Source organism: Halictus rubicundus, unplaced genomic scaffold (assembly GCF_050948215.1).
Source record: "Halictus rubicundus isolate RS-2024b unplaced genomic scaffold, iyHalRubi1_principal scaffold0119, whole genome shotgun sequence".
Lineage (NCBI taxonomy): Eukaryota > Metazoa > Arthropoda > Insecta > Hymenoptera > Halictidae > Halictus > Halictus rubicundus.
The window spans coordinates 262,911-278,567 of NW_027488660.1; the positions used below are offsets into that span (position 1 = coordinate 262,911).

A 15,657-nucleotide genomic window follows, 5' to 3' on the forward strand; every position below is an offset into this window, starting at 1 on the left:
CTGATGGCATTGGAAAGTGGCCATAAAAGTTCAATCCGGGAAATCCTCGCTCCGCGTACCACCCGCAATGTACCGGAGGTCTCGGATTCGAACAAAGCGGGCCTTACAGCCCGCTCAAGCGTCGACCAGGCCAAGAGCGCAACCCCTCTTGTGCCACACGTGCGCGTGCCCCTTAACCGTCGTCACCGGACCCAAGTTAAGGGGCAATAAATTCGTTCGCGAGCCACTTAGGCTAAATACTCGGGCTGTTCCGGGCAGAGTTGGGCAAAATATTTATCTAAATAAAAATTTCGAATAACGAATAAAAGATAAAAATATTTTTATTCGTTATTCGAAGGTTCGAATAAAAAAAGTATCTTTATCCGACGAGTATCGGATAAATACTTTTATCCGACGAGAATTTATCCGACGAATAAAGATAATTTTTTTTATTCGAAGCGGATTTATTCGAACTTCGAATAATTTTTTCATCTTTAATCTGTATCTTTTATTCGAAGGCTTCGAATAAATCTTCGAATAACTTTTGCCACGGGCGAGAACCGGAGCCCGCCATGATGCGACACCGGCGCGCCGGATGCGTGACGACACCGGAAAAGCCGGCCGCGAACCGTACCGCACCGCACCCCCTCGCCCGGCAAGACGAGAGAGACGAACCGGAAAACGGTCTCTTGGGTTTTCCGCCGTCATAGCGATCAGTCGCATGATCGAACCGTATTCCCCAGCCGCCGATATCGACCGCCCGGATACGATCGACCCGCGCTGTTCCGACGCCGAGAAACCGCCCGCCGATTCTCGCGGAATACTATTTTACCCGCGGGTCTTATAACCGCGAGTGTGCCGAGTTATTCGCGACCCGCGAACACCGATCTACGCCGCTGCGTGCCAGACCACCTGGAGAGCCGCCCCGAACGCCGAGCGATCGAGGACCGGACCCAGGGTAAGTACCTTACTTTCCCGTTAACCCGATACCTCCGCTTTCGCCCACACACCCACGGAGAGCGAACCACCCGCAGCCGGCCCCTCGCCGGCCGTCCTGGGGCACGGGCTCTCCGCCCGCCGAAATTACCCTGGTCCGGATACGCCGCCGCGTACGGCCCCGACCCCGCCGTAACCTGAGGCACGAACCGCGACCGCCGACCGCCGAAACGCGAAGCCGGGACAGTGACGAACGTTTGGAATACTCGCGTCGTTAATCACCCGTGCCCGACCGTCCGCGTCCCGCCGTAACCCTCGCGTTATCCTGCGAGAACCCTGGCACGGCGAGCCAAATCCGGCCGCGAGGAATCCGTTGTGACGAGATCCGCCGGGAAACGGACTCGTTACAAGGGGTTCATCCCTCCTTCTTCAAGTAGTAGCTGTTTCGTACCGAGACTAAATATTGACTTAATACCTGCTTCTTAAAACGGTCAAGATGGCCACTGGAGTTCATTCAGCCTGCTTTTCTTAAAAATCGGCGAGTACCGATCTCCTCGAAGCGTTCCCGGATCGTCATAGACATGTATATTTAATAGTTAATAATTTTTCAAGTCAATTGAACGTTGTCCGATCCGAAATTTCGCGATCACTGAGCCGATCAACGTAGTTCAGGTATAAATAGAACGCGTCCAGCAACGCCGAACGATTGAACCTGCGCCCTTGAAACGCATCCCCCTGAAAAATCCGCCGCCCCTACGGTCCACGCTCGATGGAGTTTCGCTGTTCGGCTTTTCGAATTCTAATGCGAGCGAATTCGTTCGCGTTAACACGCTGGCAATCGAGCAACCTCGCTTTTCACCCTTTCTTGCCGAGGGTGGCCATTGTCGGGCGGCGTCGGACGCTTCCCGTATACCAAATGAGCGCACAGTCGCCCGTGCAAATTTTGCGTTCTATCCGCAATTCTATCCGCGACAAAAACAGAATAATACGTTCTCACGGTTGAACACGGTGTCTTAAATTAAAACAATTGCGAAATATTCGCATAAAGATGCAACACAATCGGTAGTGAACGCGTGAGCGTGATCGCTGGCGAGCGTCACGCGTGACCCGAGACGCTCTAAATAAAAACTCCGACGCAAGTGGCAAACAATAAGATCCGCTGAACTGACGCAAACGGTGTGCCGGTGTAAGGGTTAAGGACACTCTGGAAAAAAGAAAAGCGTGGGCCACGTTTGCGTGGGCGGCGACGCGGATCGCAATAGGGACAAAACGGGTAAAGCGTCGAGTAAAACTGAAAGTCGCGCGCGTGCATACATGCAACATGCGACACGGAACACAGAACCAGCGCGTTCCCGTGAAAAGAAAACGTCGGAGGGGCTGTCGGCGTTCGAATCGCCGCGAGGAAGTAGAATAGGTCGGCGTTCAGTCAGACCGGAGACGCGCTCCTATTCGTCGAAGGCTGAAGAACAGAAGAACGGCGTCGTTCCCGTCGCCGTCGCCGTCACTCGGAATAACGTTACCCGTGCACGTCGTCACGGGTCCGTATTGAATTATGAAAATCATTTTGACGAGGCGACTTCGCTCGCCTTTGTCACCGGCCCTTGTCGAATTGCGGTCTCCCGGCGTTGCTTTCAAATCCAGCAGCAGCTCAGAAAAATTCAGAAAAGAACCCGACACTTACAATCGAATTTATCGCCATCCTGCGAATGCTTCTACAAAGGATGAATTTCGCACATATATAATAAAATTGAGTAACTACAGTTTCAAACCGTGCAAAGATTTAATGAATTCAAGAACGGGGACACATTACTGTCGACCTTTTCATTTTAAATTCTATTCCTGATTGCCGCTGGCGTGCATCTGACGTTTTCTTTTAAACAACGCACAATCGCAACATTGATATTTCAAAACAAATTTTATCATTTTTATCCTTGCTTTCAGAATTTCATTATTTTCGCCGGTACTCGGTATTAGAAAGGGAAAAACGTGCCGGTCGCGAATGTGTCAAAATAATGAAAAATCGAGGCAGACAATTTTTATTTTGCGTAAAAACCTACAGTCCACCGATACAGAAAATATTCTACCTTTCGTAAAGTCAAATTCGAAAGTTATATTTGGTATTGAGAGGTTTGCTGTTTATCATCCAGGGTTAAAAAAAAAATTGTGAAAATATCCAGAGGATCAGTTTTCGAAATTCTATCCCCGGAACATGGTCGTTTTCTGTATCGAATTGGTCTTGCTAGCTGGCACCGGAGATCAAGCGGAAAGCAACCGCGAGTACCTAGAAATAAAAATACTTTTGCTCAGCCGGAATCGCATATTAAACGAGAGCGCGACGAATCGTTGGGTTCGAGCGCTCGATTCGGATCGATAGATTTAAAACGAGCCCCCGGAATCGGTCCTGCCCGACGCCGCTCTCCAGTCATGAATAAAAGAAAACCTCTTGCTCGAGACGGTCTTAACGCGAAGCTCCCGGGGTATTTAGGACCGTCCAATTTTCCGCGTTCGCGGTTTCGACGGATTCTTTTCCGCACGGCTTTTGAACGGTGTTGACGAAGAACTCGGGGTTGCTCGGGCAACCAACGTCGACGACAACGGACAACATTTCAACCTGACGCGATTCCCCCGAGTATTAATGGCGAGAGGCAGTAATTGCACGCTGTCGCGGCGGCGGCTCTCGATCGCGGTCGCTTCGGTGTTCGCTTTCCTCGTTCTCGATAGGTTTCGCCATTTTTATAGCTTGCAGAGTCGATTTTTTCGGCTCGCGCGAGTGCTCGCGGTCTTGGGAACACGCCCGACTAATTGGGACGGGGATATTGGGCGCGCGGCTTGCTCGATTTGCCTGGGAAATTCCGAATTACGAAACTTCGATTTGCCAGAAAATTCTCACATTATTCTCGACTCATTAAAATTTTCATTAGAAGAACTATTGAGAAGTACTGTCTATAGAAGTATTTACACTAACGAGCAACACTGAGTCTACACTATTTGAAGCAACATAACCTTTTAAAAATTAGATCAAATGACTTGAATTTTATTGAGAAGTTAGAAGGATTAGTTTATTAGACGAGGTGTAAAAAATTCGAATTGGTCGGAATCGCAAAAGAAATAGTAAAAGTTGGTTTTTTCAGCTTTTTTATCTGAGCCTGTATTGAAAATTTAAAGAATGTATTCGATTCGCTCGAATAAATTGTATCCATGCTGAAAATTTCGAGTTATAAACGATTAAAAGTGCGATTTTGAGTCGAAAATCGTGAAAAACGGCCATTTTTCCACTTTTAATCGTTTATAACTCGTAAACGGAAGTTATGTTGCTTCAAATAGTGTAGACTCAGTTTTGCTCGTTAGTGTATCTTCTCTTTCCTACAATCGATTCACAAATTTTTTCTTTTGCACAAGGATCCGCAGCCTACGGACGAAAATTCTGAGGAAGCGAGTCGAAGATGACGGTACTCTAACGCCGTGTAAAATGAAATCATTTGAAACGCCGCAATATCGTCTTTCGTTTGATATTCTTAGCATCCGATGAACCCGATATCTTTGAGATACAGATCTTCCCGGCGCGAGGTGGAAGGGCGAATATGCGCGTGCCGTTCCGTTCGCCGCAACGCGTATTTTCGAAAGCGCGCATAGTCAGTTGCGAGGACATGCATTTCTGTCCGTTACCGGACAGAAACAATTTGACTTAGCCGGCTCACTTTCGAACCGTGGGGGCTCGGCGAAAAGCAGAAAGGAAGAAGCTGGGAGACAAGAGCGGACGCATCAGTCCGGCGATGGGCCTGCAACCGAACAACTTTCCCTGATGCCGAAAACGCGACGGCAAACCGATAAAACTTTCCGCCGAACACCGCGGCGACAGAATTAGGAACCACTTAGCCACCGTGTCGACGACGGCCCCCTAGTTTCCCGAGGACGACGAAACTTCCCAGGCTGCGATCATCCTGCGACTGACGTTTCCGCGAGATCCACGAATTAGCGTCTTCGCTGTCTCTCGACGCGTATCTTGCCGAAAGTCTCGCGGAAACTACGGCAGACGCGTGTGATAAAGTTACAACGAGCTAGAAGATTCTCCGTCGAAATTCTGTGCGGCGTGTCTGGAATTCCTTGCTGCGCCGAGTTCGAGGAAAACGGGGCACGAAATAATTCGTGGAAACGCTGCTTTTCAGTCAAGCCTGCTTTTCAGTAAAACTGCACTAGTTGAAGACCTGCATGTTTCTGCATATTGATCGTTTCAAATATGAATCAAGCAACTCTCCAAACCTGGACTTACCTGGTTGCGAGGTCTCTGCTGGGAATCGCCGTAGCAGGATTGTAAACAATTTTTACTAACTTGTTTGGATTCGCTGAACTGCTAAATGTTTAAAACTAGCACCTTCTATATGGTTTGAATATTTCGTAAAGGAGGGTACGTGCGTCGCATGTTTAGGGAGACGGTTCGAGGGCATGAAAGAACTATCGCTGCCGATTTTATTTCCAAAAAATAAAAGTATTTATTGCCACGCAACCGTGCGTAACGCGTACTTAAGCCTAAGCTCTTTCGGCGCGCGTTTCAATCGTCGTAATATGTACAATTCGATTCCGTGCTGAATTCAGTGTCGAATTTCGTGGTCGATTCGACCCCTACCTTGCCGCGCAGGTGAGAATGGAAGAGCTCCCGAGAAACACCGCATTCGGATCGAATACACGTAGGACCCCCGTTAACTTTTGACGACGAACCGCGAAACAGATAATCCGGTTGCCCGGCAGTGTGCGAGCGCGCTCGGTGCCAAGCAAACAACCGGGAAATTCGTTTATCATGGTCCAGGAAGGACGCGTCCCTTCGTCCTGGGATCCTCGATGAGAATTACGTCGCCGCGTTCTTCACGGACGCGGTCCTCGAAACCCTGTGCCACCGGAAACCCCGCCTTTCCACTGACCTCGAGAGGATAGGACAATCGACCTCGGGAGACGGATCTTTGAAACTTCGAAACGCTTCTTCTTAGGGCTTTCTTCTTGATTAAGGGACACAGCCGAGACGCAGTAGCGAACAAGTCTTTTTAATAGCTGGTACGGTTTGATTACCAGCGATTACTTCATAATTTTTGGAACTTCATCGTTCACGGATATGAATTTTTTAATAGACCCTTCTTCAGCGACAGCAATTTAAATTCTGTGGTATCATAAATTTAGGCAGAATGTCGTTGGGCCTCCAATGGCAGGAAGAGGGCCATAGAACATCGAGACCTGACGAAGACCAGGCCCAAGGGATAAGGGCCATAAAAGAGAAAGTGTCCCTGACGAAAACCAGGCCCGAGGGTAGGCTGGGATTTTCGAGGGACACACACAGGGTTTGGGGATGATTGCGGGTGCGTGAACGACAACTATAACAGGACATTTTTGGGGAGAACGGACAGACTTATCGTTCACTGCGGAGAGCGAAGAGCGTACGCGTTGTGCGAGAGTTTCCGACATCGTAGTTATCTATTCAATACCCTTTTTCATATTTTTAATAAACAAACATTATAAACCGTATACTACAATTCTGCACCAGAATTGTAATGCACCCCCAGCGATGTAATAATTTCGTAATAAAGTGATCGTTATCAAGCTTCTATGGATAGGCTGGATAGGCAAATAAAGTGTTTCACGGTGAAGAAACAGCGGCGATGGGTGAAGGCACTTTCGATCAACTGGTTGCAAGCAGTCGCAATGTCTAGATGGGAGTCCACCGTTCGACGTCGATGCCAGAAGAGAATGCACGCCGTGTGCTGCAGGGTAAAGGTCATATCGGGAAGGATGGGTAGCAAGAGATAGAGCAAACACGGTTGGCTCGTTCGGCCCCACGGTGCTGTCCTTGCGGTGCGAGTCCAGTTTCGCCGGATCAAGACTTTTTCTCCCACTGTAGCTTTCCCCTTCTACGACGCCATACCCCCGTTCCCCGACGGCGAGCGTCCCCACATCTCCGCCACGGCCCGGTCACGTGACTCGTCTCGTCCCTGTCCTGCACGCGTCGCAACGTCACGTGACCAGTCCGGCGACCACAGAGAGAGGGTAATTGTATTCCCCTCGATTTCCCCGGTCGGACGACACTGGGGTGCGACCGACGGCGAAGCCACCCTGTATCGACCCAGCAACGCCCACCCAAACACCGACCACCCCCACCATGGATGACCCTGTCTACCGCCACCAGCGCCACGCAGTCCAAAACTTTCGATAGGATGCACCCGCGTCCTGCGTCCCTCTTTTATCCCTCCCGCGTCCCCTCCTGCCCCGTTGCTCGTTGCATATTCCCTGACACTGCAATTTTTCCTTATTTAGCAGCGCTGCGCCGTAGATACCGGTAAGGAAGTCACCTGACGCAATTAACGCACCGTAACCAGATGGCTCTACCGCGACCAACCGGTGTCATCACACGTCACCCACTTTTTTCGTGTCCGTAAGTACCTGTAATTGTACCGGCGAGCACGAGAAGAGCATTCTCCTGCTTCCATTGTTCAGCGATCGTCGGTATACCTGCAACGGCTCCGCCAATGCGAGCGTCCCTAATTCGACCATGAATTCGAGCCTGGTAACTCGGGACCTGTTGCAGTCATTGGTCATCCCCGATACTGATCCTCCGGGAGCGTCATTCGCAGCTGCACAATTCGTCCACCGGCACCAAGGTCGTCCATGCTTCTCGCCGCCGAGGATCCAAAGTGATGACCAAGAAAATTGGACTTGCTACGGTTTCTAAAATAAATTTTGAAATTCTAGAATTTTCAATTGTCGGAGCACAATTTAGCAGCACCTTCCACTGCCAAGAACAAAGGACTATCTTCAAGAAATTGATTTCTAAAATTCTAGAATTTTCAATTGTCCCGATCGGAGCACAATTTATCAGCACCTGCTGTCAAAACCAGAGGGCTATCTGCGAGAACTTGATTTCTAAAATTCTAGAATTTTTAATTGTCCCGATCGGAGCACAATTTGTCAGCACCTTCCACTGCTAAAAACGAAGGGCTATCTACAATAAATTGATTTCTAAAATTCTAGAATTTTCAATTGTCCTGATCGGAGCACAATTTATCAGCACCTGCTGTCAAATTCGAAAAATCAAATCGTTCCGTGCGAAAGGCTGTAGTTACCGGTCGAGAGTACATCGGGAATTTCGAAGTTTCGAGTCTGCGTGCAGGCTTGTCCACACTGACAGACAGCCCACTCACACACACACACACAGTCTGCACACAATCCGCGTACGATGTATGTGCACTGCACATTGTGCAGTATATGTGGACAGTCTGCGGGCTGTTTGCGGCGCGGCGGCGGTTCGGAATTCATTATCGAGTTATGTCTTTTTTGACCCGGGAAGGGCGTTCGAATCGAAAGAGCAGAAGAGTTCGAGGGTTTCGGGGAATAAATACCTTTCATTCAGTCAGTTTCTCTACATTCATGTGGGATCAGGACCCCCAGACCAAAAGTATGTAGGAGATCGGGAAGAACGGGAGGGTTCCGTGGGTGAGCGCGTTAGTCGATCGGCTACCACCAGTGAGGTCGCGGGTTCGATTCCCGGCGGCGGTGCCCTCGTTTTTCCCGAGATCCTACATTCATTACATGAATTATTCATTACATGAATTTAATACATCTATACACGAATAATGATAACTTAAATTAGCCGTGTGTAGCAAGTTTTTCGCGCGCACACACGTCGGCAGTCGCGTTTGCTTGCGCCCCGCGCGCGATTATTCGATTGCACTGTCCGACAAATTGTTAAACGCTCTTCCGCCAATCTCTGACGTCCATTGGGCGACACAGGACGTTCCCGTTTGGAACGCAAATTCGGAAATGGAATTAAATCGAGGAACTCAGTCGGAATTACGTTCGAGGCTAGTCATTCTCGAAAGGTATCGCGCGACGACTGGAAACGGCAGAACGTTTCATGCAGGTTCGAAACATAGGGGAGAGTTTCCCCGAACGTAATTGCGTACGTACTCGCTAAATTATTCAACTCTAGACTTGTGTAAGTGGTTATGAAAAATTCAGCAGGGGTCGATGCACCCTTCAGCCTTGTTTTTACGCACAAAGAAATACCACGTGAAAACGAACGGCGCTAAAGAGTTCTATCTAGGCTTGAAAAGTAGTGGTGTAACTTCCCGGAAGACAATGGTACGCACGCTCGATAAATTACGGTGCGCTGAACACGGTCGTAAACTTAAACTCGGGGAGTTCAACCGGTTGGTCGATAATAAAGATTTCAAACAAAGTCCAGCGTGCACGTCGATATAAAAATCGAGCGGTTAAAAACAGGTCGATGCGTTCATTTTCGAAATTCTTAAGCAAGTTTCGAGTTCGCGTTCGAGAGGCTCCGTGGGGATCGCCCAGGGGACGTTACGGATTACAATTCATATTAGACAGTGCCGTCGAACGCGAGCGAAACGTCTCGTCGCCGCCCACGCAAATCGTTTTGGTCCGCGAAATTTATGGTCACTGGCAAAGGTGGTCGCCAAATGTTTGGAAAAAAAGGTCCTGTCGGGACCGCGCGTGCCGCACGGTCGGACAGGCCCAGCGGTACTCGGCTGGCAACGTTTATGATGGGGTAGTTTAATTTTCTACACCCGTAAAGTCATTCGGAAATAAAATAATTTCTGCCATCCTGCAAAAGTCAGGGTAGGTTTCATTACCTTAGACCCTAACATCTGCAGGCGGTCAACTCTAACATCTTGCGATGCGAATCGCGTACCGCTACATCGCCTAAACGTTGGCTCTGTCGAGATGGCTGGTAGCGGCAACGGTGATGGTCGTCGACGAGTTTGTGGTTCTGATCGTGGGCCTCGGCTGGGGAGAACGTTCCATCGGTAGACGCCGTCCGTTCCGGCGGTTGTGTCCCCAGGGCCACTGCAACGCTCGGAGCAAGGTGTTCCGGAAGTCCTCCGAGAACAGACAGTAGATGTAGAACGTCATCGAGTAATTGATCACCTCCATCATGTTCGCAAACGCCCGGAACGCCTGGAAAAGCGAGGGCAGAACGGTTCGAGTGAAACTTTGGTCGGAACACCGGTTCCTCGTCAAAGCGAACGCAAAGTCTATTAAACGCGGTGACCGACCTGGTAAGGATAGTGGCTGAGAATGCTCTCCCGCAACGTCACGTTCAGAATGACCATCGGGCTGACGCAGAGGAGGAACAGGATGCTGGTGCTGCCCAACAGAAGCATCAACCTTCGTTCCTCCGCGAATATTCTCGCGTCTCTGTCGTTGCTGGCGGTTCTCGAGAGCGTCGTCCTCCTGCGACGTTGGCAGGATCGTTTGTAGGCTATCATTATGCGAAGGTTGAAGTTCGCCAGCAGGATCGTCGGGACCACTTTGAAGATCACCTCCAGCGCCACCTTGTATATCTGAAGAGACCGGTTTTAGGTATTAGATATGCCTTCTAGATAATCTTCTAGCGGTAGTTTCGAGGGATTTAACAAGAACGTTTCGCAATTCTCTTTTCTATACAACAGTTCGAATGGGATTACGCCCACGTGGGAATTTGTGAGGTTAAGTGTGCCGCGGAGTGAAGTGAACCGAACCGCGCGTGCGCCACCTAGTGCGAGCCCGCCGAAACAGTGCCGGTACACGCGCGCCGTCCAGTGTCGCCCGGCCGAAACACTACTGTAGGAGTGTAATATATTTCTCCAAATAAAAGACGTGTTGTCTCTTTCAGTATTTACTTTAATCTGAAGCAATTTGTTATGTGAATAATTTTTGTTGGTAGGGAAACCAAAAACAAAATAAATGTTAACAACTATATATAAACAAATTAATCGATACAGAAATCTACATTATCTACAACCGCCACATTACTCCCCTCCGAGTTTTGACAATATTTTCTAAATATTGAACTCTACAAATCTTGTTTTCTTTTTTTCTTTTGGTCCAGGATAAGTTTTAAGTTGTCCTTTATTGGAAAATGGAGAAGTATCCGCAATTTCTTCTAAATTTTCATCTTGTTCTGAATTTTCAAAGTAGGCAGGTTTCAATCTTTCAGTACTGACATTGATCGACTGTCCATTAATTTTAATTGTGAAAACCTTCTCTGATGGTCTTGCAATTACCTCGAATGGACCCTCGTACGGTGGTGTTAAAGGTGGTTTGACTGCATCTATTCTCAAAAACACATGTGTACAACAATTTAAATTCTTATGTATAAATACCTTTTTTTTAATATTATGTATCGTCTGATGTGGCTTGAGTAATTTCATGCGTTCTCTCAATTCTTGTAAAAAAATTCTTTGATCAACCGGAATCTCTTCTTCCAAAAAGAATTCGCCGGGTAATCTTAAAGTTTGTCCATATAACATCTCTGCAGCTGATGAGCCTAAATTTTCTTTATATACTGTTCTTAATCCTAAAAGAACAATCGGTATAATCTTCGTCCAATCTTCTTTTTCATGACAATAAATCGCTGTTTTCAGTGACCGATGCCATCTTTCTACAATCCCATTTGAAGCAGGATGGTAAGAAGTTGTTCTTATCTTCTTGAATCCAACCATCTTTGATAGTGCATTGAAAATTTGTGATTCAAATTGACTTCCTCTATCTGTGGTTACAGATAACGGTGTACCAAATCTTGAAATCCATGTATTGAAAAATGTATTCGTTATTGTATCTGCTGAAATTTCCTTAATTGGTATTGCTTCAGGCCAACGTGAAAATCTATCAATCATAGTTAAACAATAACGATATCCGTTAACAGTCGGAAGTGGCCCAATAAGATCTATATGTACATGATTAAATCTTTCTTTAGGTACTGGTATATGTTCTGGCAAATTTTTCTGATGACGATGGATTTTACTCTTTTGACAAGGTAAACAAGTTCTCACCCATTCTGCAGCATCTTTTGCCATATTCGGCCAGACAAATCTTTGAGACAATGTCTTTTTCATAGCTCTACTACCAGGATGTGATAAATTATGTACAATTTTTAAAATTCGTATTCTTAGAATTTTCGGAACATAAGGTCGAATATTATCTTCTAAAATGTTGCAATATAATACAAGATTTGTATTACCAACTCTCAATTTTTGTAATTGTAATGCCGAATTTCCTTCTGAAATTATCTTTTTTAATTCTTCATCTGCCTGTTGTGCTTCCGCTAATTCTTCTGTGGTTACAACAATAGGCATTTCAATTGCTTCAACTCTTGAGAAGGCATCTGCAATTACATTTTCGTCCCCTTTAACATAACTTAATTCAGTAGTGAATTGACCTATAAAATCTAAATGTCGAAGTTGTCGAGGAGAAGCTTTAACTGATTTCTGTTTAAATGCAAAAACCAATGGTTTATGATCCGTTTTCACAACTAAATCTCGTCCTTCTACCATAAATCGGAAAAATTTAATTGCAGAATATATCGCCAAAAGCTCTCGATCATAAGTACTGTATTTTTGTTGAGTTTCCGTAAATTTTTTTGAATAGAATGCTAATGGTTGCCAGCTTTTACCAACGTATTGTTCTAAAACAGCTCCCATTGCTGTATCCGATGCATCTGTAGTTAGCGCTAAACGTGCGTTTGCTACTGGATGTACCAATAATATAGCATTGATTAATTGTTCTTTCGTTTTATTAAAAGCAACTTTTTGTTCTTCTGTCCATTCAATTAACCTTTTATCCTTCTTTTTTGCACCAATAAGTAACGAATGTAAAGGAGCTTGAATTTTTGCTGCCATAGGAATAAAACGACGATAAAAGTTTACTATTCCTAAAAATCTTCGTAATTCTGTCCTATTTTTTGGAATTGGAAAATCTTTTAATGCTTGAACTTTTTCCTCGGTAGGTCTCATACCTTCTGTATTAATTAAATATCCTAAATATTTAACTTCTTTAACACCAAAGCTCGATTTATTCACATTTATTGACAATTTGAATTTTCGTAATCGTTCAAAAACTATCTTTAAATGTTGTTTATGTTCTTCTTCGTTTTTTGACGCAATAATTATATCATCAATATAACCATGACAAAAATTCAAACCTCTTAATACATTGTCTAAATATCTTTGAAATGTTTGTGCTGCATTTCTTAATCCAAATGGCATTGCTAAAAATTCAAATAATCCAAATGGTGTGATAACTGCTGTTTTGGGAATGTCTTCGGGTGCCATGGGTATCTGATTATAGGCTTTAATAAGATCTAAGGTTGAAAAAATTGTTGCACCTGCTAATTTAAAAGAAAAATCTTGTATATGAGGTACAGGATAGCGATCCGGAATTGTTATTGAATTTAATCTTCGATAATCTCCACACGGTCGCCATTCCCCATTTTTCTTCGGAACCATGTGTAAAGGACTTGCCCATTGACTGGATGATGGCCTACACACTCCTTTCCGAATCATTTCTTCGAATTCTGCTTTGGCAATTTTAAATTTTTCAGGTGTCAAACGTCTAGCTTTTTCCGCTATCGGTTGACCTTTTGTTACAATATAATGATAAACATTTTTTTTAACAATCTCTTTCCTAACCGGTTTAGTAATATCAATATATTCTTGTAATAATTTATTATATTTAAAGGAATTATTTATTGTTGAAATTGAAATTGTATGTACTCGCTTCAAGATTCCAAATGATTGTAATTTCGTCTCTTTATCTAAAACCCTTTTGCCATTTAAATCTACTAATAGATCGTAATGACCTATAAAATCTGATCCTATAATCGGCATTACGGCATCAGCTACAATGAATTCCCAAGTAAAATTTCTGCGTAATCCCAAATTTACGGTAATTAATTTTTGACCATATGTTTTAATCTCAGAACCATTTGCAGCAAAAAGTATAAGATTTGTTTCTGTCAACTTTCCTTTTAACATTTTCCTTGGTAACAACGAAATATCAGAACCAGTATCAATTAAATATCTCATACCTGACGTCTTGTCGGCAATCGTCAGACGATAATTAACATTTGAGCTATCATGGATCGTCTGTACTCCAGACAGCTTTCTTAGTTTTCCTCTAACCTTTCATTTGATCGATCTCTTTTATCCTTTCCACTCCAAGAACAGGGTTTTTTACATTTAAAGGAATTTTCTTTAAATTTTTGATGATAATAACATAAGGGTTCTTCATTTCGAAATCTTGGCTTTGAAATGCTTCTATCTCTCCTAAAAAATCTAGATCTTGATCTATTTCTGTAATTATTTCTTCGAAAATTAATATTTAAAACTTCTATTTGTTTTTGTAACTCCAGAATCTGTGAATTTAATGTCTGATTTTTTTCTTCCTGTGAAGAATTAGAAGTATAATTTTCTTTTGAAGTAATGTTACAAATGTTATTTGGTTTTATTACTTCTACAATTTTATCAGCTTGATAAGCCAATTTGGAAAGCTCTTGTACTTCACTAATGGCTAAAATTCCTCGAACATTTTCTGGTAGTTGTTCCAGAAATAATGTTTTTAGAACACTCTCGCTACACAAACCACCTGCCAAATTTCTTAATTTTTGTAATCTCATTTCCCCTAATTAATCTTCTTAATTTTGACTCGCTTGATTCGTCGAACGAGGAAATAATTCTTGTTTTAAAAGTTTCATATTTTTCTTTAATTGGAGGATTATTTAAAATATCGGAAACAAAAGGAAGAACTGTCGTATCTAAATTAACTATGGTATACCGGTATTTGGTATCGTCAGAGGAGATTCTGCTAATTGCGAAGGCTGCCTCAATCTGGGTAAACCACAATATCGGATTCTCTTTCCAAAAGGGTGGAAGTTTAACCATTGATGTTGCATTGACTTGACTTAAATTGTTGGTTTTACTCGTCGAAGGTAATTCTTCTTCTAACAAATCCTTATCCGTCTCCGTAATAAGATCTTGATTTGATTTCCCTTCAATTCTTGTTGGAGAATGATGAAGCGGCATCCTTCTTTCTTAAAAAGGATCACGTCGGGGTCACCAAATTGTAGGAGTGTAATATATTTCTCCAAATAAAAGACGTGTTATCTCTTTCAGTATTTACTTTAATCTGAAGCAATTTGTTATGTGAATAATTTTTGTTGGTAGGGAAACCAAAAACAAAATAAATGTTAACAACTATATATAAACAAATTAATCGATACAGAAATCTACATTATCTACAACCGCCACACTACCGGTACACGCGCGCCGCCTGCCGCCGCCGCGACGAAGCAGGACCGCCGATCGAACGTCGGGCGGGCGCGAACGTTTGAATCGCAGCCGGGGGAAACCCACGTGGATGCCCCGAGGGACACCCACGACGAGCCGCACCCGAAGAAACGCCGACGGACTACCATCCCCCGAGACACCGGACGACCGGAGACGACGGTGGGCCGACTGCATTAGCCGCCTGACGAACGATCTGTACGCGATAATGGAGCCCGGCGTACAGACCCGGAAAATGCTGTCCGCCGCCGCGACGGCCGAGAGACCGGACCCGCTCCGCAACATCGACCGGATCCGGAAGAGCGTGTTGCGTCGCCGTGTGGTGGGATGGGGACTTTTGGTGTGGGTTCGGGTGCCCGTGGAGCGCTGAAGCGCTCTGCTCGTGGAGGTTCACAAATAACTTCGTACACAGAGTAAAATGGCGAAAATAATTGTTAGAGATTTATTTAGAAAGTCTTGGAGATGTAACTCCTTCGGTTCTATAATGAGTTCTGTGTCGTCCTGGAGCTTCGAATCCCTTTTTTAGCTTCTTCCTTCTCGCTTCCTTAGCCAATAGGAAAATTGGGATCTTCTGGCTAGGCGTTGATTCGTCGGATCACTCGTCTTCCGGTTGCTGCTTGATGGTGATTGGCAGTGG

General features: G+C 45.0%; 1 protein-coding gene across 1 annotated transcript; it reads right to left on the reverse strand.

The window, feature by feature from the left end:
* Positions 1-9,159: 9,159 nt before the first annotated feature.
* Positions 9,160-10,216, reverse strand: LOC143363769 (putative G-protein coupled receptor B0563.6). The gene is made up of 2 exons (XM_076804307.1): positions 9,975-10,216; positions 9,160-9,876 (listed from the first exon to the last, which is right to left on the reverse strand). The coding sequence occupies exons 1-2, from the start codon at positions 10,185-10,187 to the stop codon at positions 9,622-9,624; spliced, it is 468 nt and encodes a 155-aa protein (XP_076660422.1). The 5' UTR covers positions 10,188-10,216; the 3' UTR covers positions 9,160-9,621.
* Positions 10,217-15,657: the final 5,441 nt, after the last annotated feature.

What these genes read in the sequence shown, in the direction of transcription:
- LOC143363769 (XM_076804307.1), bottom strand. Translation starts at nt 10,187, where the DNA reads ATGATAGCCTACAAACGATCCTGCCAACGTCGCAGGAGGACGACGCTC. An exon ending in TCAGCCACTATCCTTACCAG is followed by an intron (nt 9,877 to 9,974) that starts GTCGGTCACCGC and finishes TCGCTTTTCCAG; the next exon opens with GCGTTCCGGGCGTTTGCGAA.